This window comes from Chiloscyllium plagiosum, chromosome 2 (assembly GCF_004010195.1).
Source record: "Chiloscyllium plagiosum isolate BGI_BamShark_2017 chromosome 2, ASM401019v2, whole genome shotgun sequence".
Taxonomy (NCBI): Eukaryota; Metazoa; Chordata; class Chondrichthyes; order Orectolobiformes; family Hemiscylliidae; genus Chiloscyllium; species Chiloscyllium plagiosum.
The window spans coordinates 63,258,538-63,283,861 of record NC_057711.1 but is presented as its reverse complement, the minus strand read 5'-3'; the positions used below and the strand labels follow the sequence as shown (position 1 = coordinate 63,283,861).

The following is a 25,324-nucleotide window of genomic DNA, read 5'->3' as shown; positions in this document are numbered from 1 at the left end:
CCTGTTGGTTTTCTCCAGCAATTTCTGTTTTTGTCTGTTTCTACACCAAGTTGTTGGACTTCGAATTGGCTTCCGTGTGTTACCAACTTAGTAACAGGTCTCCTACTCAGTTCACCACTGACCGTACACGTTACCGCCCATATCTGGGGCAGGTAGGACGTGAACCCCGACCTCCGGGTCCTAAAATAGGAATATTACCACTGTGCCACCAAACCCTCGCTAAAAGTGGGTAAGGTTTGCTGGAAGTAACATTGCAGTTGGACACCAAGAGGAAGAGCGATTTGGTCTACGTTGATATCTAGTTAGACAAGTCCTCTCTATGTTCGTGGCTGACAAACCAGGCAGCAGATAGGGAAGTGGAAATTAACATTTCAGCTCGGCAAGCGTTCATCAAGCTCCCAACCTCCATTAGTTTGAATGCAAGATCAGACTCCTAAACCGTTCACCGTTTCTATCTCCAGTCACGCTATCAAATACTTTCCTTTTTATTTCAGATTTCAAGCCTCAATATTTTGGATTTTATTTTCCCCACCCCTCCTATAAATGTCTCCACAGTGCCGCTTGCTTGCGGCGATATATATTGTTAGCGCTTCTCGGCAGAAACACGGTGCTGCTGGTGCGTTGCTGGGCGCCCGGCTCCCCTCTCCCTGGGCACTGGCTGCGCTGTCTGCCGCCGCTTATCTCAGTGACACTAATCCCGGGAGAAATACACTGGATGGTAAGTGAATCATCTGAACCATGAGAGCACACAGCAACAACAGCTTCAGTGGCCCCTGGCTTATTAAGGCAACTAGTGCACCTTAGCACTCCACAAGCACAGTAACCAGCCGGTCTTCATTCACTTCCTTTTCAAAAACTCAAAGGAGTCCATGAGAAATGTGCACCATTCCACCACTAAACACTTTGGTTGAAGTCGATGCCAACGTCGAGAGCTGCGCTCCACCTCATTATCCCTTTCAGCTTCATTCAACTTATCATTTCTTACACTTTTAGATGTTTCTAACAGCCTCCACCCCAATTCCAAACAAAAGGCAACGCATTTAACGAGCTCCACTCAAAGCAATCTACAGCTGAACACGAACTTTGAATTCATACCTCTGACTAACATCGGTCTATCCTATGATAACCTTATCCGTGCCTGGGCTAGTTTCACTGTTCGATATTCCCTTTCATATTCGCCTTATTGCCCAAAGTCATTGCTACCTCTTATATTTTCTCTCCTTACCTCTACATTCTCAATGCGACAGCATAGCTGTTGCAATGTTATTCAAAATCTCAAATTCAAAATCTGTGCAGGTCATTAATGCAGAAATCCACATAGTCACAGTTTGCCTTGTGAAACCTGCTTACTACGCGTTCCATTTTATATACACGTTAAAAAAAACACTTGGAGCTTTTCGTTTGGAAATGGCTGCGTGTTCAAAGGGATGTCATTAATTAAAAACAGAAATTGCTGGAGAAACTCTACAGGTCTGGCAGCACCTGTAGGGAGAGCAGCAGAGTTTCCGTTTCTAGTCAGGTATGACTTCCTCTTTGTACTGAAGCACTAGCCAGGTGATCATGTATTTTGCACGATACTTTAGCAGCCAATGTATTAAATACAACAGCAAGCTGGGAAGGTTCAGATGCAAAGCCCCACTTTGAAGAAAGTATTGCTCAGCTAAACTGCTTCGTTACACTTCGTACAAAATTTACTCTCGACTGAAAACATCGCCAGTTGGAGACAAGGCAACGCCTTCAACATTCTGAAAAGTTTAGATAAATAATTCTGAAATACTTTGAACAAAAAGTCTTCCGTGAATTAAAGCATCATGTAAACAGAATATTTGATCAGTCGGTCGCGTTCCTTTGTTTAATTAAATAAGCCCAGGTACCGTTAGACTATTGCCATTTATTTAAATGAACAGGCACTTCAACCTGAAGAATGAATAACTCCCCAAAATAAGCGAAATGGAAAATGCATGAGTGCTGTTATTTTAGAAAACGGGAAGTATGATGTGTATTCTTGGCACAATTCCTTCTAACACTAGACACTGGTTATACCTAAACAGCTCGTTATGTACCTATGATACTTTTGTAATTGTCATTACAACTGCCTAGCTTCAATTCTAGTTGGTTTCTGTTCTCATGTAATTGTTTTAGTGCTAGAACTGTTGGAGGCTTCGAGAAACACCGATCACAATCCAAAATGATCAGCTTTCCGTTTTTTAACTTTTAAAGATGGCTTTAATTCTCGTAAATAGATGTATATAAAACCTAGAAGGGCAGGGGCTGCAGCCGTCGCGTGTGAAGACCACCGCTTGCAAGTTTCTCTCCAAGTCACACACCATCCTGACTTAGAACCACATCACCACTGTCGCTGAGTCAAAATCCTGGAACTCTCTCCCTTTCAGCATTCATGGACTGCAGTGGTTCAAGGCGGCGGCTGCTTACCACCTCTCCCAGGGGATAAGCAATAAATGCTGCCCAGCCACCCATATTCCACGAACAAATACAGAAAACACACTCTGCATTGTCAGCCAAAGGAAACTTATAAAATGTTCACTAAACAGCAGCAAAAGTTGCATGCGTTTTCAATACTGCTATTTAGCAAAAGGAAGCGTGCCTGTATTTTGTAAAAAATCCCACACTTCTCGATTTTCGATAATGTTCCAGCCGAGTGCATTGTTTAAGTTGCGCTTAGTTATGTATTGGAATGTACTGCTACACAATGTGACATTTTTTTTACCTAAGTGGCTGTCCCACACAACAATCCACGACACTTAAAAATAACTCGGTGAAAAATAAGTAAAATATAATTACCTGAATTTCCCGCGCGTGGTATACAATGATCAAACCAAGCAATATAATCGTCGAAAGGCTAATAAGGCATTTCAGAGCTAATGAGTACAGCGAGCCCTGAAATAGAGAAACATTTCTTGAGTTTGGATGAAATTTTGTGGGAAAAGTGAACTTGAAGCAAAGATGCGATTTATATGCATAATAGAAGTGTACATACCACTACGTCAAGTTTTAAAAACATCACATTAACTTTTAACTGGGTAGAGTCAAATCGTTCATTACTACCAAAGAAGTGAGGCAGATGGCCAAATACAAGTTGCAACTGCCTGATACACATTCGGAAATCAAAAAGACTCTCGAAATCGCCAGTGTACATGCGACTTGGTGTACATTTGCTTACCTTCTGATAAGCCCCCCACGCAAGTTCAGTCTCAATGACCATCACTACAATCCCAAACATACCAAAGATCAAGGCATAGTCGCTCAATCGCTTTCTTTTCTCAAACAAAGCTCGTCTATGTCCCAGTTTGTAACCGATATTATTGTTTTTCTTTTTGCTCGATTTGCTGTTATTCCCACCGTTTCCTCCTGCCCCACCACTGCCGCTCCCCCCGTAGGAAACGACCGTTGTGGAATTGTTCTGCTCCGGCTTGGACACCACGATCTCCGGGGCTACTGTGGTGAAGATGGGCTGAAGAGGTTGCGATTCCGAGTCCAGTTCGCGCAGGTTCCTCCTGGACGAACTCAGGTTGCTGAGCGGCCGCATGACCCCGCCGTTGTACCTGCAGCTGCTCATGGCTATTTCGGTGAAGGGATTGCTCTCCCTGCGGTTGCTGCTGGGACTGGGCTGCCGACAGTGCTGCTGGAGGGGAGCCTGCCTCGAAGAGCTGGCATGACTGGCGGAGGACTCACTGCCGTTCAGCTGACTGCCTTGTCTGGAAGAGGAGGAGGAGAGGGGAGAACTGGTCCTGAAAGTGAGAGGGGAGGAATTCCGGAAGAACAGGTTCTCCCCAGCGGCGGTGGCAGCAGCAGAAGGTGGAGGAGGGGGAACAGGAACATGCGGACAGTTACATCTGATCCAGTCGTGGTGGTGCTGCTGCTCCTGGATCACACCGTGCAACTGCAGTGGGGTTTCCATGTCCGAGCTGTTAAAGCCGCAGGAACGGGCTGGGCCGCCTGCGCACGGGAAATCCTGGCGCCAAGAGTGGCCCCGGCCGGCTCCCGTCGAATCCAGGCGCCGCGTCCGATTGGTCGGGCGGACCACAACAATGGGCATGACGTAATGTGCAGGAGAAAAGGAGCGCGCCGGCGGGAGGAGGCTGGTCAGTCTCACACTGTGGGCCCGGGAGTCACTTCATTCATTCATTCATTCAGCTATCGAGTGCAACTCCTGGGTGATGGGCTGAACCTCAATAAATAACATCATCAAAGTTCAATCTAAACAATCAGCAAAAATCTCTTTATAGTCTTTCAGAACAGAAAATGACTCGGTCCTGCTTGCGAGGGGATCCAGGGAAGTCTTCTCTGCAAAATTGTCACGGTGCGGGCTGGTGGTCGGGCCAGGTCGGGAAAATGCATCATCCTCAACAGCTCATGCGTGATGGTCCACAGGAGAGGAGAGTCTGTTGAACAACTGTATCCAACACCCTGCCCTTTCTCCTGCGGGCAATATTGCTGATTCCTGCAGAGAACAACGGATCTGGATGAAATAATCGGGGCAATAAAAATGCTACATAAAAACTACAAATTATTCCGGTCTATCGCAAGGAAATGAGTAAAGTTCCCTTGCGCTGAAAAGGTCTCACTTTAAAATTGGGCGAGGCGCCAGACTATGAATGAGTGCTTCGACTGGGGCTTCTTTGAATTGTATCAATGTTGTATGTCAGCTGTTTTAAGCATTAAAAAGTAGCACAATAGCTACGTTTTTGTTTACAAACACAGATCTAAGTCAAACACTATCAGTGAATTATTTGCCCTCCGCACATTTAATATGGAGTTTGATGTCTAACTGGAAGCTAATGGGAAATCATGGACTGTATAAGTTAATGTAAATGCACCGCACCAAACAAAATTCCTATTTTGACATTACTTCTGATGGTTCGAAATCTGTTTGGGTTTTGTATGAAATATCTAAAAGATAAAAATAAGATGTACTGCACCATAACACGCTTTGCAGATTGATTGGTTTCACAATGGAAAGATAATTGCCAATTCCCATCTTGTACTGGGTTCACCGTGTCTGGTCTCCTCGCTGAACGAAAAATGACAGGAAAGATGTGCAGTTTTATCGCCGACAACAGGGTTTTGGAAGAGACTTAGCAAAAAATTAAAATCCTGAGACCTGATAAGTTTCAACTGCTAATTGGATTCTCCAACTGTATCCGATTTCTTGAACTGCTCCAGGGGAGTTTGTGGTGATTGTCCCTGTCTCTGAGCTAGGAGATCATATGTCTCAACAGATTGCTAAGAAAGTATTTCCAGTAAAAGGATGTAGCTGTTAGTTTTTCTCAGGCTTTGTAGTGAGTGACATTGAATTTCAGCAGGAAACACGGTGATATGCCGGACCCGCAGACGCGGTAGTGGATATCAGATTGACCAAAGTGTTGCAGCCTTGTAAAATAAATTATATTGTACTCATTAGAAGTCGACTAAACATTTTATGTTTAATTATTTAAGGGAGACAATCTGATCTATGTGATGAGTTTATAAATTAGCATAAGTGTTCATTCTTAACCAACTTTTCAAATGGATGTTGTAGTGATGCACACGAAGTTAATTTATTTGTGAATTGTTTTGTGTTGTGATGGAGCACCATTGATGAGATGTGTTGTCACTTTCAAAGTCTGGTTTTAGCATCATTCACAGGACGCATTGCAATTTTAGTTGGTTTATATGTGCTCCTATTTCTGTGTTTTGAAATAACACGAAATGTTCTATGCGTCGCGTAAAGGTGCAAACTACTTATGTAAGTGTTCATATGTCCAAAAACCTTATGAATCGGTTTCCGTAAACAGATCAAGCGATTAGCACAAGCTCTTTCTCGCGTCCCTTTTTTGTTACTGCCACTAAATGTTTAAAGAGTGCAATACCTGCTAATGGTGTCAAGTATCTACATTGTGGCTGGTGCCTTCTACCGTAACGTCCGGATCACTGAGCATTACTGGGTCAAATGGCTTACTTTAAGCACTAGATGGCGTCAGACTCCACAAGAACATTCTATGGACTGAGCCATCGGCGATAGTTTCAAGTTTTAAAACCAAAAAGTAAACAAGGATTTTCTTTGTATGATAAGAAACCCTGTGCCTCAACATGACGGACAATGTTTTATTTTCAACATTGCAACTGGCGGTTCGTTTTAAGAAATGTAGGCGCTAAATTCCGGAAAAAACAATGCGGAAATGTCATTTGAAAGAAGTGCTCTCTGGAAATGGGGCAAAGACATAGGGCGAGTCAGTGCAGCAAATCCTAACCAGTTTGAGATTTTTGTTTTCACCTCGGAGGTATCAGGGTGTGAATGGGTGGCGCTACAGATTTATGAAATGTGGTTCAGCAAAGGCATAAACCTCTAATCAATCATTTTGGGTTTTTTTTCAAAGCGAATCCTCCCTACTTAAATTTTCGCGTGGACAATCTCATTTTTGGTATTATTATTCCTACCAGAATTATTGACAGGATTTTTAAAAATCCAATATATCTAGAGAGTGCAATCATGAATTGAAAGTAAGAATTGGAAAATAGCTATTAACAGTATATGTACACTTTACGATATTGTAGAAAACTATAGTATTCCCTTATATTGGGAACAGATGAAAACAATTATGTTTTTTTTTGTGATGGAATAGGACAAACAAAGCCCCAAGGGGAGAGAGAGTAGCAGAAGACTCTCACTGTGCTAGAAGTTGCATTTCACTTTTAGCCAATAGCGTTTACCAAGCAGCAGGCCCTCGCCTGCCTCGGTCCTTCGTGATCTCTTGTTGGTAAAATGAAACAATAAGGGAAACGCCCAACTGAACGTGGAAAAGGCAAAAACGTTGTATATCATGCAGGACACAACCATTGAGTATTTTGATAAACAGTGGCAGGTCATAATATAAACATAACCCAAGTTGTGTGTAACATAGCCCAGGTTGTTTCCTATCTAATTTATGGTATGGGAAATATTTACAGGATGTTATGCATGCTGATTTACTCAAATGTTCTAAACACTTGTGATGAACAACAATGTTTCATTCCTGAGAACAGACGAGAGGGAAATCTGGGTCATTCACTATGAATAAATTAATCACATAAAAATTGAATTTACATTTTGGAGTTAGGACTCCCTCATGTTTGGCTCTCCACCCCGCACATGACCGCCTACCGACCCAATTTTCAAGGAGATTGTGGATTAGTGGTCAGATGGCTTTTCCGTCTAACTCAGGAAGGTAGGTGAGCATCTGGAATAGGAGTTCCCCCAGCACTAAAACATCAACAGCCTCACCGTCAGATGTGGATGTGAGCCATTGTAGGAAGGAGAAAGAGAAAGGCCTTTGTAGATTCCGAAAGAGTCAAATCCGAAGGCTACAACTGTGCCCAAATATTTCTGCCGACTGCGGCGGCGTTTGGGGCAAGGGCTGGGGAGATGGGTTAAAACGTTCCTGTTTTCCATTCTATTACGGACCTTCTCCGTTTACTATCCCTTCCTCTCCTTCCTTCCGTATTCACAATATCTAGTTAATCAATAATTGTTTCATGTTATATAGCTCCTGGTGGGACACTGTAACCAAGAGGTCGCGACTGGGGTGAGGACACAAGCAGTCCTGTGGTGCCCACCAGTCCCCAATGGCTTCTATTGTGCCAGTTGACATAATGTTTTCTATTCATTGAAATCTCTTTATTTTAAACGTTAGAACTTTTTTTCTCTCTCCCTCCACTGGTGCTGCTTGATCTGCTATCTATTTTTGACATCTGTTTTATTTCAGTTTTTCTCAACATCTTCAATGTTTTACTTTTGGAGAAAACGTTAAGGGTTATCTATTGAGGTGATATGTCTGATGAATCTTAATTATTATCAAACAACATCCCTGGAAGTGAGAATTTGCAAGGTGAAGTCTCAATCTTTAAAATATTCCATTTTAACTTTTCTTTTGTCTTTGTATTTGCTATTTTAGTTTAATATTCATTTCCTTAACCTCTTTGTTTTTACTTTACATTCTGTACAATACTTTACATTTAATTATGTGTTCTAATTAAAAATTCCTAGCTTAAATTCAGCTTGCCTCAATAAGGTTTCAATCTGATCAGTTGATGAAGCACACTTTGCTGGCCTAATTAACAGAGATCGGATATCTGTTACAGGGGGTATTGCATTGAAGTGGCTTTCTAATTACAATAGTTAGTACATTTAACAATCTGCAGGCAGCCATGATTGTAATGAATGGTGAGTGACATTTATTTACTGCTAATGGTACAATTTTAACTAATATAGCTTCACACATGCAAATATATTCAACATCAAGATTTTTTTTGAGTATCAAGATGTAATTCTACTACACATAATTTTGGTAGCTTCAATTCACAGTATACATTGGAGTTGACAATTCAGAGCAAACTAAAGCAAGATCAAATGAGTTTTAATGGGAGGAAATAATTGGGGGGAAATGATAAATGAAGTACACAGAATGCCCATTTTATGCCCTTACAGTTAAACAAACCATCATAGCAGGGATGAATTACATATCCAAGCATTCAGATGGCATATGCAATTGAAAATAAAACAAGGCGTTTTGGGAGTGCCATGTAAATGCCAAAATGTGTTCACAAGATTGAAATGTGAAAATGGCATATGTTAGGAAAAAATGCAGAGAGAACAAATGAGCTGCTAACTCAAAGAGGGAAATTAATTTTATGCATGGCACTATTTCTGATCAAGATTCAAAATGCTTTGTGGGTTAATTTAAAATGGCAACATTTCTTTTTACTTTAACCTTTAATTGTGGAAACTGAGCATTTATATAAAAGCAAAATGCTGTGGATGCTGGAATTCTGAAACAAGCACAGAATGCTGGAGAAACTCAGGTCTAGCAGTATCTGTGAAGAGAGAAACAGAGTTAAAGTTTTGAGTCGAGTACGACTTTTCTTCAGAACCAGTTCAGTTGTCAAGGTCTTACTGCATATGAATATGGATTGCATCAGTATCAGAGGAGTTGCAAATAGTGCTAAGCGAGTTTTGAAAAGTTATAACTCAGGTCGAGGTCCTGAATGTAGGTTTGCCCACTGAGCTGGACAGTTCATGTTCAGTCATTTCGTCACCATACTAGGTAACATCATCAGTGAGCCTCTGGTGAAGCACTGGTGTTAGTGACCTGCTTTCGATTTATGTGTTTAGGTACACTTGCGTTGGCAATGTCATTTCCTGTGGTGATGTCAGTTCATGTGGTGATGTCACATCCTGTTTTTTTTCTCAGAGGGTGGTAGATGTGTTTGTTGATAGAGTTACGGTTGAAATGCCATGCTTCTAGGCATTCACATGCATGTCTCTGTTTGGTTTGTCCTAGGATGGGTGTATTTTCCCAGTCAAAGTGGTGTCCTTCCTCATCTGTATGTAAAGATATTAGTAAGAATGGGTCATGTCTTTTTGTGGCTAGTTGATGTTCATGTATCCTGGTGGCTAGTTTTCTGCTGTTTGTCCAATGTAGTGTTTGTTACAGTTCTTGCAAGGTTTTTTGTAAATGACATTAGTTTTGCTTGTTGTCTAGATGGGGTCTTTCAAGTTCATTAGTTGCTGTTTAGTGTGTTAGTGGGTTCATGGGCTACCATGATACCAAGAGGTCTGAGTAGTCTGACAGTCATTTCTGAGATGTCTTTGATGTAGGGGAGAGTGGCTAGACTTTCTGGACACATTTTGTCTGCTTGTTTGGGTTTGTTGCTGAGAAATTGGCGGACTGTGTTCATTGGATACCTGTTCTTTTTGAATACTGTATTGGTGATTTTCCTCCACTCTTCGTAGTTCCTCTGTGCTGCAGTGTGTGGTCACTTGTTGAAGGAATGTTCTAATGCAGCTTTGTTTGTGGATTTTGGGATGATTGCTTCTGTAGTTCAGTATTTGGTCCATATGTGTTGTTTTCATGTTGACACTGGTTTAAAGTTCCCCATTAGCTGTTTGCTGTACCATGACATCTAGGAATGGCAGTTTGTTGTTGTTTTCCTCCTCTTTTGTGAAGGGTATTATTGATGGTGTTGAAGGTTTCTGCTAATTTGTTTCAGTTAGTAATGACAAAGGTGTCATCCACATAGCGGACCCAAAGTTTAGGTTGGATGGTTGGCAGAGCTATTTGTTTGAGTCTCTGTATTACTACCTCTGCTAAGAACCCTGATATTGGGGACCCCTTACATACAGATGAGGAAGGACACCACTTTGACTGGAACAACACATCCATCCTAGGACAAGCCAAACAGAAACACACAGGAATTCCTAGAAGCATGGCATTCCAACCAGAACTCTATCAACAAACATGTCAACTTGGATCCCATCTACACCCTCTGAGAAAAATAACAGGAAATGGCATCACCACAGGAACTGACATCGCCAACCCAAGGGTACCTAAACACATAAATAGAAAATGGGTCACTAACACCAGTGCTTCATCAAAGACTCATTGATGATGTTTCCTAGTATGGTGATGAAACATCTGAAAATGAACCTTCCATCCATAAAGCTAAGTATTGCGCAATCATCAGTGAACATTGTCACTTCTGACCTTGTGATAGGGGAAAGGTCATTGATGTAGCAGCTGAAGACACTCCCTGAGGAGCTCCTACAAAGATGTCCTGAAGCTGAAAAGGCTGATGTTAAACTACTTCTTTTGCTAGCTATGACTCCAACCAGTGGAGAGTTCTCCCCAATTCTCATGGAATATATAATGCCATTATTAGCCTGATGTCAAGATTTGTACTTAAGTAATTGCACTGCAGCATTTCACTGTTAACATTTGAACAGTGATTTCCATGAATGATTTCTTTGATTAAATATGATGCAAACATGCAGGTAAGTTAGAATAGCAGAATCCAGTAAGAAAACCTACAACATAATAATGCAAAGGACTTACACCCATAATAAATTGTTGTTGAAATGTTTAACATTTATATAACTGCTGCTATCAAATAAATCTTTGAGCTTCCATGTTGGGCCAGATGAGATTTACTCCAGCAACTTGTCAACGATATCTTTCAAACCCACATCTTGTATCACCCAAAGAACAATGTTGCATTGAGACTACATCTAAATAACATCAAGAAGGTGGCTCTCCTTCTTAAGGACAATTAGGATTAGAAAGAATTCTGCCCTTGCTGGTGACACTCACGTGTCACAAGCAAATAAAGAAACAAATCCTACTATTTTTCCTTCAACAAGTCTAAATTTAGAGTAATGAACAATTTTATTTAATGAAATTGCATTCTTGATATTGGTAGGTTCAGCACCTTGGACAGCACATTACGCTTGTCTGCACTCTTATTAACAAAATATTATGCATGAAAATTACTCGACTGTAACACGATTTGGAACATTGCTCTTTCCTCAAATTTGAGAGGAACCAGTATGTGAGGAGGCAAATATTTTTGTCCTATGGCTTATGAGCCAGTTACAATGTCATTTGAGGCACACACACATTTTAATATAAAAAAGTAATGATTTCCATTTAATGAGTCTATCTGAATTGGTGAATTATTAGGATTCCTAATGGATATTTTACATGAGTAATATACTCAAGTATGAGGGAGCAATTACCCTCATACCTACCTGGCTCTGGATGCTGGGACTAAGAATCTAGGGACTGTCTGCATTCTCGATTGCTGACACAGGAGCTACTGGGACAACAATGCTGCCAGCCAGTCAGATTTAATGGAACATTTTTGGCTGCACAGCCATAATCAACGGGGACACATTCTCCACCAAATGGTAAGGTAAGAAAGTTAACCACCCAAAAAAAAAGCCTAGTCAACTCATAACACCATGTGGATTCTGCTTCAATGCTCAATACAATTTTACTGAAGTGGAAATTGAACAACCACATAAAATGTATTCAATTACACAACTGTGCTGCTTAAAGAAATGTTGCTGTCTGGATTAATCAGAAGAAGAGGCTGTACTCTGCAGAGTGCATCTCAAAATTAATCATAGTCTCACCTGAGGACAGAGCCCTTGCCGCAAAGAATATGGTAACCAGATGGGGATGAAGAGGAAGACAAGGAGGAACACAGGATAGAGAGGCAGGAATAGACCATTTGGTTCCTTGAGCCTGGTCTGCATTTCAACAAGATCATAGTGAACCTTCTGGCTCCGCACCATTTTCCCACACTCCCTCTTTGCCCCTTGATATTGTTAATATCTGGAAATCTATCAAGCTTTGTCTGAAATTTACTGAATGACAGAACATCTACATGCCCCTGGAGCGTAGAATTTGAAAGATTCATCACCTCCTGAGTGAAGAAGTTTGTCCTCTATCTCAGTCCTCAATAGCTGAGTCCTCTGTTTCCCGTCTTTCATCTACTTTGTTGAGTGCTGTAAGAATTTTTTATGCTTCATAGACAGGATGGAAACAGCATAATAAATCAAAGAACTGTGGATGCTGAACATCTGAAATGCACAAAAGTATAAATTACTGGAGAAACTCATCAGGTCTGGTAATCTCTGTGGACAGAAAACAGAGTTAATATTTTTAGGCCACTGACTCTGCTTCAGAACTTATAGCAGCTGCTGATGAGGGTTATGAGCTGGTGAAAGTAGATTGACTGTGCTGAAAGCAACCTCTGTCATGACAGATCCTGGGATGTGGGGAATGGGTAGTAGACAGCACAGCAGAACCTTTTTCTGACCAGGTTGATTGTAATTGGCTCAAGTGATTGTGGTACATGAATGCAACCACAATTCTCCATTCACTGACCAACCCATGTTTCACCTCTGTTTCTTTCATAATGTCACCTGGACAAAAATTCTGAAATAAGTTCTGAAGCACCCATCACATTCTATACCAACATTATCAATTTAACCATCCATTAGCCCTTGCTAATGGTCAACCTGTGCATTCCTTCAGAGCCTGTCTTCTACTTCCCTGTCCTAGCTCACCTATGTAATGGTATCCCAAAGGTTCGAGCATGACTGGTGGATACTGCTCTGATTTTCAATAGAGGAGACTACTCAAGTAATTCTGGCCCTCAAAAGTCAGGATTATGACTGCATCATTTCTATAATGGGGGAAGCAGTCTGGGGTGACTGGCTGAGAGGCAACTGCAAGTGAATTGCAGGAGTGGAAATAATGGGTGGATAGATGCTGTCATCCTGAGAGACAGGGGTTGATACTTTATTGCTGGAACAGCACAGCAGGTCAGGCAGCATCCAGGGAACAGGAGATTCGACGTTTCGGGCACAGGCCCTTCTTCCTGAAGAAGGGCCTGTGCCTGAAACGTCGAATCTCCTGTTCCCTGGATGCTGCCTGACCTGCTGTGCTGTTCCAGCAATAAAGTTTCAACTTTGATCTCCAACATCTGCAGACCTCACTTTCTCCCAGACAGGGGTTCATGCATTATACAGATACTTCTCTCGAGGAGATGCCTCAGGTATCTTAGTAATGTGTTAAAGACCGCTGGAGAGAAATTCTATAAACTCTTTAAGAACTCATAACTGTAACTGAGACAGCAGCTGTCTGAGCTTGTTGAACAGCACTTGGGTGTTAGGATGGTTATTATTGTACTGCAATGGAAGCTCAGACATAGATTAGCAGAAACTCCACCACAGGTCTCTGCATGCTTGCTGCTAAAAATGGCTATCACTTTAAAGCTGGAAAGGATGAGTACAAAGTCTACACATAGCTATGTGCGAGATTGGTGTTGATTCCAACATGGCTCCTCGGCAATGCCATGCAGACCTTATGGCAGGCTTATTATTACATCAAGCAACTGTGTGTATATCAGCTTTTACCTGTAGGCTATTCATACAGTCTTCATCTGAGTCTGCTGCAGCAGAATTCAAGTGTGGCATTGCCCTCTGCCAAGCTGGCACCGACCTTCGCTCCTATCCTGGCTGCACACCACTTAGGCCCTGTGACTCAGCTTCTGTACATCCCACCTCTAAGCTATACTGTAAAGTTCTTTCAGTGTCAGGCTCTGAACTAATCATTGTGTGAGAGAATCCACTGGCAATGTTTCTTTACTGGAAGTTGTTTCCCCCTCCTCCAGTTGCTGCTGCCTATTGCATTTCCTTTTGATCTGTAGGAGAAATGTAAAGGGTGGGTTTTTTGGTAAAGGAAGGTTAGGGGATCAGAAGCATAAGGTACATGCTTACACTATTTGCATCTTGACAGTGTGGGATGAAGTGAATGGGAGTTATGAGAAGGGGTATTAGGAAATGAACAAATAGTTTCAGACCATCTCCTTCCAAAGAGCTTTTAAAAAGAATCACTCGTGATGTGTGTATTGCTACAGAGTGAGCATCATTGCCCATCCCCACTTGTCTGAGAAGGTTGTGGGGAGCTGCCTTCTTGAACTACTGCAATCCATGTACTGTAGGTACAAACACACTGCTATTGGGAAAAGATGTGGAGGTGCCAGTGTTGGACTGAGGTGGACAAAGTTAAAAATCCCACAACACCAGATTATAGTCCAATAGGTTTATTTGGAAGTACTACCTTTTAGAGCACTGCTCCTTCATCAGGTAGTTGTGGGACGTGATCATCAGACACAGAATTAATAGCAAAGCATTACAATGTCATGCAACTGAAATGACACATTGAACAAACCTAGATTGCTGTTAAGTCTTTCATCTTTTAGAATGGGTTGCAGGTTTTGGTTCATTAATATATAAACCTCAGAACTTCTTTTAAGTTGCATTCTTGAGATAACAAGGTTTTATAAAAAAGGTGACATCTCAGTGCAAACAATGCATTAACGATGTGAGGTTTGAATCTGTCTGTAACCCAATCTTGAGTCAGACTGGTTCTATTTCTAAAGTAGGAATTCATAAAATGTTACATGGATTGACTGCCCGCATTGACTGCCCACAGATCATATGTTTTTTGAGCAAAATAGAATGTGTCTGCAAATACAATTCTGCAAATACAAATTCACCCCATAGACTAATATGTGTGTGTGTCCATGCATGAGAGAGAGAGTGTGTGAGCGTGTGCATGTGAGTATGAGTGCATTTGAGAGAGTGTGTGTGTTTACATGTGTACGTGCTTGGTAGAGTGTGTGCGTGAGTGTGATGGAGTATAAGCCTGTGAGAGGGTGTGTACATGGGTATGAGCATAGGGGGTGTATGTGTGTATGAGAGAGCGTTTGTATGAGGGTCTGCGTGAGTGTGTGGGTATGTAAGAGTGTGTATGTGTGTGTATGTGAGGGTATAATGTAATGGGTCACCTGTAGTCTGACATGAACACAAGGTCCCAGTGGAGGCCATGCTCTTGGGTACCGAACTTTGCTGTTAGCCTCTGCTCGGCCACTCTGCATTGTTGCGTATCCTGAAGTTCACCTTGAAGGATGGTCACCCAAAGATCTGAGGCCGAAAGTCCCAGACTGCTGAAGTATTCCCTGACTGGGAGGAAACATCCCTGGTTGTTGCGTGGTGTCCATTCATCCATTGTCGTAACATATGCTTGGTTTCACCAATGTCACACTACAGGTGACCCCACTACATTATACCTGCACACACACATGCACACACACTCTTACATGCTCACACACTAACACAGACCCTCTCTCATACACATGCTTTCAAACACACATACACACACGCACACCACAGTCACATCCATGCACACACCCTCTCACAGGCTTATACTCCATCACACACACGGACACACCCTACCAAGCACATACACATGCAAACATACATCTCATGTGCACTCACACTCACACTCACACGCACACACTCACATGCACACACACACACTCTCTCTCTCATGCACACACACACACATTAGTCTATGGGGTGAATTTGCATTCACACAATTGTGTTTGAGACACATTCTATTTTTCCCAAAAAGCATACAATCTGCAGGCAGTCAATTCAGGCAGTCAAGCCATGTGACATTTTATAAATTCCAACTTTGGAAATAGAACCAGTCTGACTCAAGATTGGAATACAGACTGACGCTAACCTTACACCATTACTGCATTGTCTGAGCTGAGATGTCACCTTTTTTTTTATAAAACCTTAGATTATCTCGAGAATGTGACTTAAAAGAAGTTCTGAAGTTTACATATTAATGAACTGAAACCTGCAACCCATTCTAAAAGCTGAAAGACTTAACGACAATCTAGATCTGTTCAATATATCATTTCAATTGCATGATACTGTAATCATTTGTTATAAATTTTGTGTCTTATCAATCTGTTCCACAGCTACTTGATGAAGGAGCAGTGCTCCGAAAGCTGGTGCTTCCAAATAAACTTGTTGGACTATAATCCAGTATTGTGTCACTTTTAACATTTGGAAAAGAGGCATGGGGTGACCTAGTGACAGTGAAACAATAGTGACACCGTTCCAAATTTGATCTGGTCACCAGACATCAGAAAGGGTGCATGGCTTTAGAGTAGGTGTAGAAAAGAGTTACAAAAATCATTCCAGGGATGAGGAATTTCAGTTACACATGTAGAGAAGAGAATAGCTGCATCATCTCCATTGCAAAGAACAGGTTTCAAGGTAATTAGAACCGTTCAGAATCATAAGTTTCAATAGAGTGCATCAGGAGGAAGTGTCCCCTTTGTCAGAAGTCAATGGTTAGAATCTAGAAAGCATTACCTAAGGATGTTGTGGAGACATATTGAATTATAGCTTTCAAAAGAGCATTAAAAATTTATCTAAAGAGAAAACAATATGGAGCTGTGGGGAAACATGAAGGAATGGGACAAGCAGAGTTGGTATTGCAGAGAGTCAGCTCAGTTACAATCAGCGAGATGGTATCTGCTGAAAGCATTTAAAGACTTTACAAGTCGGGATAGTATTTGAATTGGAAGGAAACTGGCAGGTGACGTAGTCACATGTGATTTCTGTCCTTCTTCACCTAGTTGTTAAAAGTTAGAGGTTACACAGACACTTTACCAAGTTGTTGCAGTGTATCGTGTAGATTGTGCTGCCATCACTCTGCATTGACATTAGACGGAGTGAATGTTCAAGATGGTGAATGTGATGCCTATCGGCTGGTTTCTCCTGGATTGTGTCAAATTGGGTTTCATTAATCCAGCTACATGATGTGTACTCCATCACAGGAAGCTGAAGAAGCAAATACTTGGGGCATGTATTTGTTCATCGTAGCTATATTTCATTTGCAATCATTTCTTTGCCCATTTGCATTGCTGCAGAGTGAACATTATTATGTGACAAATCTGGTGAAATGCAAATCGCATCAGGCCACTGGTGTTTGCAAATATATCGTTGCCATCTCAGTGATGCAGGAGCTAGTGGCTGTGCCTTAAAAAGAAATGAATGCTGACCAAAATCATCCCATCACTCGTGTAACTAATGAGAAGAGGACATTATTGTTTCATCATTTCTCTTATATGTACGTTGGTGGAGTGTACTCAATTCAATAATGAGTTTTATGGTTGATGCAGACCTTGGATGGGAAGGGGATTGGCATAGCCTTGTTTGTTGTATTGTGTTGGTTACTCAGTTGGCATGGCACTTCCACATTGGTGCACATGCTGCATCGGGCCATGTTGAAGCCGACAATAGGGCTGCTGAAGATATGGTTCCACAACTTAGAGAGGTCTGGAGGGTGGCCCTCAAATATAGTTCAGACAGAATGTGCCACACAATTTTGGTGTAATGTGCTCAGCACAATTGGAGCAGGAAACGAGGCGACACGGTGGCTCTGTAGTTAGCACTGCTGCCTCACAGCGCCAGTGTCCTGGGTTCTGGTGCGGCCTCAGGTGACTATCTACGTGGAGTTTGCACATTCTCACCAGGTTTACACAGGTTTCCGTTGGATGCTCCTGTTTTCTCTCAGCAGTCCAAAGATGTGCAGGTTAGGTGGATTGCCCACGTTAAATTGCCATGTGGCCAGGGATATGCACGGTAGATGGATTAGCCATTGGATTTGCAGGGTTATAGGTAGGGCATTGGGTCTAGGTGGGATGCTCTTCGGAGGGTCGGCGTGGACTTGAGGTAGGGATTGTATGTAGGGATTCAATGATAGATGCTGAGGAGCCAGAGGAACAGGAGCTGTCTTCCAAAGAGAGGGGTGAGGACATTGAGCTGGAAGAAGCTCTCCTTGTGCGTGACAGAGCTAATCTGCATTGGTACAAAAGAAAATGTGGAAACTCCTAGAAACAATTATGCAGGGTAGAATTTGTAGACATATGGAAAAAAGTAGATTAATTAGGATGAGTCAGCAAGGATTTCTAAAGTAAAAATCACGTTTATTTAACTTGTTGGAGTTTTCTGGAACGGTATACACTTCATTAATTGCTCTCTCTTCTTGTCCTGCCATGTTCAAAGATCTGTCCACATGTGCACTCATGCCTCTCTGTTCATGCACCCCCTTCAGAATGGAACCCTGATTTTGTGTTGTCTTCTCATGCCCTTTCTGCCAAAATGCAAGGGTTGTTCAGTATATGCTGATGTGGTATATGTGGACTTTCAGAATGTGTTTGCGGAGCCATGCAACAGTTTCATGAGAAAAGTTATAGGTCATGGAATAAAAGGGACAGTAGCAGCATGGAGACTAAATAGGTTGAGTGATAGAAAACAGAGTCATGATCAATGATATTTTTCAGTCTGAAGAAAGGTTTGTAGTTATGCCCCAAGCGTCAGTACTGAGACATTTGCTTTTCTTGAAATATACATTAATGATTTAGATCTTGGTGCACAGGTAACAATTTCAATGTTTGTGAATAATACAAAACTTTAAAGCATTGGAATTGTGAAGATGACAGTGGAGAACTCCAAAAAGTGCTGCATTTTTGAAAAGCAAATCTTAACAGGACTTATACACTTAATGGTAAGGTCCGAGGGAGTGTTGCTGAACAAAGAGACCTTGGAGCGCAGGTTCATAGCTCCTTGAAAGTGGAGTCACAGGTAGATAGGATAGTCAAGAAGGCATTTGGTATGCTTTCCTTTATTGGTCAGAGTATTGAGTACAGGAGTTGGGAGTAATGTTGCGACTGTACAGGACATTGGTTAGACCACTGTTGGAATATTGCATGCAATTCTAGTCTCATTCCTATCGGAAAGATGTTGTGAAACTTAAAAGGGTTCAGAAAAGATTTACAAGGATGTTGCCAGGGTTGGAGGATTTGAGCTATAGGGAGAAGCTGAACAGGCTGGGGCTGTTTTCCCTGGAGTGTCGGAGACTGAGGGGTGATCTTATAGAGGTTTACAAAACAATGAGGAGCATGGATAGAGTAAATAGGCAAAGTCTTTTCCCTGGGGTCAGGTAGTCCAGAACTAAAGGGCAAATGTTTAGGGTGAGAAGGGAAAGATATAAAAGAGACCTACGGTGCAACTTTTTCACACAGAGAGTGGTACAGGTATGGAATGAGCTGCCAGTGGAAGTGGTGGAGGCTGGTATAATTGCAACATTTAAGAGGAATTTGGATGGGTATATGCATAGGAAGGGTTTGGAGGGATATGGGCCAGGTGCTGGCAGGTGGGACTAGATTGGGTTGGGATATCTGGTCGGCGTGGACAGGTTGGACTGAAGAGTCTGTTTCCGCGCTGTACATCTCTATGACTATGACAAGCAGGCATATGGGTGAGGGCTGAAATTCAATGCAGAGAAGTGTGGGGTGATGCATTTTGGCAGAAGGGGCATGAGAAGACAACACAAAATCAGGGTTCCATTCTGAAGGGGGTGCATGAACAGAGAGGCATGAGTGCACATGTGGACAGATCTTTGAACATGGCAGGACAAGAAGAGAGAGCAATTAATGAAGTGTATACATTATCCTGAGCTTTATTAGTAGGGAAAATTTCCACATTGGCTGAGTTCATCATGAAGGTCTCGCTTTCTAAGCCTTACCTATACCTGAGGCATAGTGACCCTCAGATTAAACCACAATCAATAGTTTCTTTCTAATAAGGGAGTGGGACAATGATGACTTTACTTTATACCTTAACTAAGCCTAGAAGGAACTTAAGTCAGGAATGGCATAGTCACCTATTATTTCCATTAGCAGGGCTGGGTCGCTATAAGGCCACCAATGCTGCTGGATCTCTCCCTCGAGATATTATCAAATGAACTTTGATAATTTTAAAATATATTGATATAAAAGAGTATTAAAGGACATGGGATAAAACTTGGATAATTTCATTAAATAACCTTTTAAATGTGACCACAATGAAATGTTCAAGTGATTATTGGTTTCGTTATTTAGACATATTCTGGAAATTATTAGGTAAGAAAGTGTTTATCTTGTCAAAATGCAGCATGTAGATGAAAAATTTGAGATATCAAGTTTAAATCAATGGGAGACACCAGGGGCAAGAGAGACCTTTGCTGGTAATGTTCTCCAATGAAGTACAGAAGAATGAAACCAAATGAATGCAGTGCCTACCAGCCAGATGATCATCAGTGACATTGGGAAGAAAATGCTGTGCACGCTCACATACAGGCTGCAGATTGGTTGAGAAATGAAGAAGACATGGTTTACATATGCCAGTCACAACCAATGCCACTTGTGGTTTTCATTAGATTCAATTAATAACCAGGAGGTTAATGGAATGCATAAGAAAATTGGGGGGAAAAGTGAATACAGGAAACTGGAAGAGATTATGAGAAAAGAGTAACAAACAACATTGAATCCAGCCCTAAAACACTTTATGAACATATAAAAATTTACCAGGGGAAAAGTTGGGCTAATGAAGGAGTTAAAGGGAAATTTTCATTCGGAGGTGGGGGACTTTGCAGAAGTATTTAAGGACTACTTTGTTTCTATCTTCACAAGTGGAGCAGGTAATGTGAAGGTAATACTAAAAGAGAAGAGGTAAGCTATGGATAAGGTAATAACAGATAATGCAGATATAATGAAATAAATTAAGAGTCATGAAGATTGATAAGTTACCTGATCCAGTGATAATACATCTGAAGCACAGGTCGAAATTGCAAAGATTGAGTTAACTGGATATTGTTCCCCAAGGGTCATTTGGTTCTATTACACTGTGGCTTTTATAAAGTTGTGTCTTGGGAGCAGCATTCTAATGTTTATAGGTAATAAAAAAGGAACAGATTTTTTTTAAAATTAAAAGGATTCAAGGTGATAAAGATAGGATGGCCAAATGACCAGGAACATGATAAATGGAATTCAGTTCAAAAAAATGTGAAGTGTGGCATTTTGGAAGACTGAGGTAGAAAGACAGTATACTATAAATGACAAGATTTTGAAAAGTGTAGACGAGAGACCACCTTGTGTCCATATACACAAATAATTAAAGCCAGCATGGCAATGTTAAGGTTGTTATAAGTAGAGCAATAGAATATATAAACAAGAAGGTCATATTGAACATTTACAAATCACTGATATTGCAAACAGTTCTGGCATTACATTTCATGAGAGATGTAAAGGCATTAGAAAGGGTGCAAAAGAGTTTTACCAGGATGTTAGCAAGTTGAAAGTCTTCAATTATGAGCAGAGATTGGAAAATGTAGGACAGTTTTTCTTGGAACATATAAAGTTAGAAGGTGACCTCATTAAGTTTATTGAGATACTGAGAGTATACAGAGGAAAACAAAAGTACATTATTGCTCCCTCTGGCAAATAGGTCAATAACTGTATGTCATAGATTCAAAAATCATAACAGAAGGGAGATGAGGAGAAACCTTTTCACTGAGATGGTTGTCAGTTAACTTGGTATCATCATTTAACTTGGATACATTACACTTGACCCCTTCATCTAAGTGATTAATACAAATTGTGTAGACAGACTGAAGGACTAACACCGAGCCTTTCAGCACGCTAACATCCAGTCAATCTGAAAATGACCTGTTTATTCTGTTTTCTGTCCTTTCACCAATTCCTTACCTGTGCTAATACAAAGAATCTTTTTTGTGCAACAATTGAATATTTTAAAACACTACACAGATTTATTTCATTGCATCTACCCTATCAGTTACAACTGAAAAAAAACTAATAGCTATATTGACTCTGCCTAAGCATATTACAATTTTCTAAACACTATATTACTACTTCTTCAATGACAAAGTTCATCATTTTTGAATGATTGATTTCATGCCAACCAATCAGTCACTCCCTGACCTCTCTTTGCTCTTTTCGTAAATAGCACTGTCATATGTTCTGTCTTCCAATCCACAGGGATTATTCCAGACTTTATGAAATTCTGGAAGATCATTCTCAGTGCATCTATTATGTCTGCAGCTGGAGCTCTCGAATGTAGGCCATCAGATCCAAGGAATTTGTTAACGTTTGAACACCATTAATTTCTCCGGTGCATTTTCATCACTGGTAATAATTCATTTAATTTCCTCACTTTCATTCCACTACTTCTGGCATGTCTTTTGTGTCTTCTGATGTGAGCTCAGACAGAAATAAAAAACAAAATATTTGTTTGCCATCTCTGTCATTTCTTTATTCCCATTTCGTTTTTACCAGCTCAGCTTCAAGGTGGTCCATGTTTACTTTCACAACTCTCTTCCTTTTTATAAGCTTATAGAATAGGCCTGCATGTAAGCTACGTAGAATCAGCTATTACCACAGCAACTTTCATTTGTATGAGAGGTCTTGAACTTTGACAGAACCCAGCACAAATGGCAAATAATTGCATTCAGCCAAAGTTATAGCAACAGGCAAGCATCTGAGCTGCACGGTAGCTCAGTGACCAGCACTATTGCCTCACAGCACCTTTTTTGTTTTTTCACAGATACCTAACTTCTACTCATTTTCTAACACTTTCTCCTTTCAATTTCATTATCACACTTTTTCCTTTCAATCCAAAATAGGTGCATATTTGTTTAGTCATCCCGGTCTCTCACCTTGACTTATTTAATTCACCTGGTTCCTATCATCAACAGTTAAAAATATCCTTCTGTCATGTCACTAAATTAATTACTTGTCTCTATTGCTCTTCCAACCTTGGTAATTTTGTAAAACTTTTCAATGATTTGTAAAATAACTTTAGTGTTTATCATTGACAACAGTTCCCAGAGTCATAGAGTTTTTGCAGCACAGAAAGAGGCTCTTCAAGACATTGTATCAATGCCAAACATCAAACATCCACCAATTCTAATTCCATTTCCCAGAATTTGGCTTGTAGCCTTGTATACTATGGCATTTTATATATTCACCTTATATATAAAACAAATGCTGTGATTGATCTTATCTTGACCACCCTTTTTGGCAGTGAGTTCCAGATAACCATAACCCTCTGGGTGATTTTATTTTCCCTTTACATTCCTGCCATACATAGAAACACAGAAGATAGGAGCAGGAGGAGGCCATTCGGCCCTTCGAGCCTGCTCCATCATTCATCACGATCATAGCTGATCGTCCAAGCCAATAGCCTAATCCTGCTTTCTCCCCATAACCTTTGAACCCTTTCACCCCAAGTGCTTTATCTATCCACCTCTTGAATACATTCAATGTTTTGGCATCAACGGCTTTCTTTGGTAATGAATTCCACAGGCCCACCACTCTTTGGGTGAAAAAATGTCTCCTCATCTCCATCCTAAATGCTCCACCCAGAATCGTCAGACTGTGACCCCTGGTTCTGGTTGCACTCACCATTGGTAACATCCTCCCTGAATCTACTTTATCTAGTCCTGTTCGAATTTTATAAGTCTCTATGAGATCCCTCCTCACTCGTCTGAACTCCAGCGAAAACACTCCCAGCCTAGTCAATCTCTCCTCATAGGTCAGTCCCCCCATCGCCGGAATCAGCCTGGTAAACCTTCGCTGCACTCCCTCGAGAGCAAGAACATCCTTCCTCAGAAAAGGAGACCAAAACTGCATGCACTATTCCAGGTGTGGCCTTACCACAGCCCGGTATAACAACACCTCTTCTTCTGCATGAGCAGCCTGCAGCCCAGAGGACCAAACATTGAGTTCTTCAATTTCAAATAAACTCTCTTCCCATTCCCTCCCCCTCCCTTCCATTCCTCTGACTAACCCTTCCTTTCAGCTACCAATCAGATTCAATCCTCCCAACGGCCAACCAGGCTGTACCCTCTACCTGTGTTCACCTATCTCTATCTCACCACTCCGCCCCTCTCCCCAGCCATAACCCTTCCCCAGCACCATCCCCCTTCCCTTTATCTGCAGCTCTCCTTACACACACCCTCAGTCCTGAAGAATAGTTACACCCAAAACAGTAACTTCTCCATCACCTGATGGTTATAGAGTCATAGAGATGTACAGCATGGAAACAGACCCTTCGGTCCAACCCATCCATGTAGACCAGATATCCCAACCCAGTCCCACCTGCCAGCAACCGGCCCATATCCCTCCAAACCCTTCCTATTCATACATCCATCCAAATGCCTCTTAAATATTGCAATTGTACCAGCCTCCACCACTTCCTCTGGCAGCTCATTCCATACACGTACCACCCTCTGTTTGAAAACGTTGCCCCTTAGGTCTCTTTTATATCTTTCCCCTCTCACCTTAAACCTATGCGCCCTAGTTCTGGACTCCCCAACCCCAGGGAAAAGACTTTGCCTATTTACCCTATCCATGCCCCTCATAATTTTGTAAACCTCTATAAGGTCACCCCTCAGCCTCCGACACTCCAGGGAAAACAGCCCCAGCCTGTTCAGCCTCTCCCTACAGCTCAAATCCACCAACCCTGGTAACATCCTTGTAAATCTTTTCTGAACCCTTTCAAGTTTCACAACATCTTTCCGATAGGAAGGAGACCAGAATTGCACGCAATATTCCAACAGTGGCCTAACCAATGTCCTGTACAGCCGCAACATGACCTCCCGACTCTTGTACTCAATACTCTGACCAATAAAGGAAAGCATTCCAAACGCCTTCTTCACTATCCTACCTACCTGCGACTCCACTTTCAAGGAGCTATGAACCTGCACTCCAAGGTCTCTTTGTTGGATTCCAGCCTCTCCACATTTTTTTTTGTCTCTAACTTTGCACATATCTTGTCAAATCATTGAGCTGCATGAACTTGTCTGAGCACAACTTCAATTGCCAGTAAAGTACTGGTTATGGCCAGATGATATGACTTTATTTCTACTTCAAGAATAAGATCTATTTGCTCCTGATCCACTACTGCTTTCAAGAACGTATCTGTCATTACATGTACCTGTCTGGAATGTAAACTCTACCACAGTCATATCACATCAGTTTAAGCCTGAATCTTTTCACATACTGATGGATTTTTGAGATGTCTTTTGAACTTAGTAAGATTTCTAAAGTTTGTCATCTATTTTGAGATGAAATTTCAGTCCCATGAGACAGTCTCTGAACCTTCCATTTCCTATTTAATTGTTAATTCTTAACTGTCTATGATTGTGAACCTCTTTTCAGGGTCTGTGAAAGCACAAAATATAAAAAAGATTTTTTCAGTTTGCATTTGAAAACAGACTACTCCTTGTCATGT

General features: G+C 41.4%; 1 protein-coding gene across 5 annotated transcripts in view; it reads right to left on the bottom strand.

Moving 5' to 3' along the window:
* LOC122560288 (small conductance calcium-activated potassium channel protein 2-like) overlaps positions 1–25,324 on the bottom strand; it is a 240,128-nt gene that overhangs the window by 153,647 nt on the left and 61,157 nt on the right. For 2 of the 5 annotated variants that reach the window (XM_043710851.1, XM_043710841.1), the window contains exons 2-4: positions 12,238–12,397; positions 3,182–4,462; positions 2,803–2,898 (exon numbers count right to left, since the gene is read on the bottom strand). In XM_043710851.1, coding sequence (XP_043566786.1) covers positions 2,803–2,898; positions 3,182–4,057 — 972 coding nt within the window. In that variant the 5' untranslated portion in view covers positions 4,058–4,462; positions 12,238–12,397. Of the gene's footprint in view, positions 1–2,802; positions 2,899–2,998; positions 3,139–3,181; positions 5,878–12,237; positions 12,398–25,324 lie in introns of those variants that run through there. The other 3 variants (XM_043710870.1, XM_043710860.1, XM_043710879.1) reach the window with 2 other exon arrangements.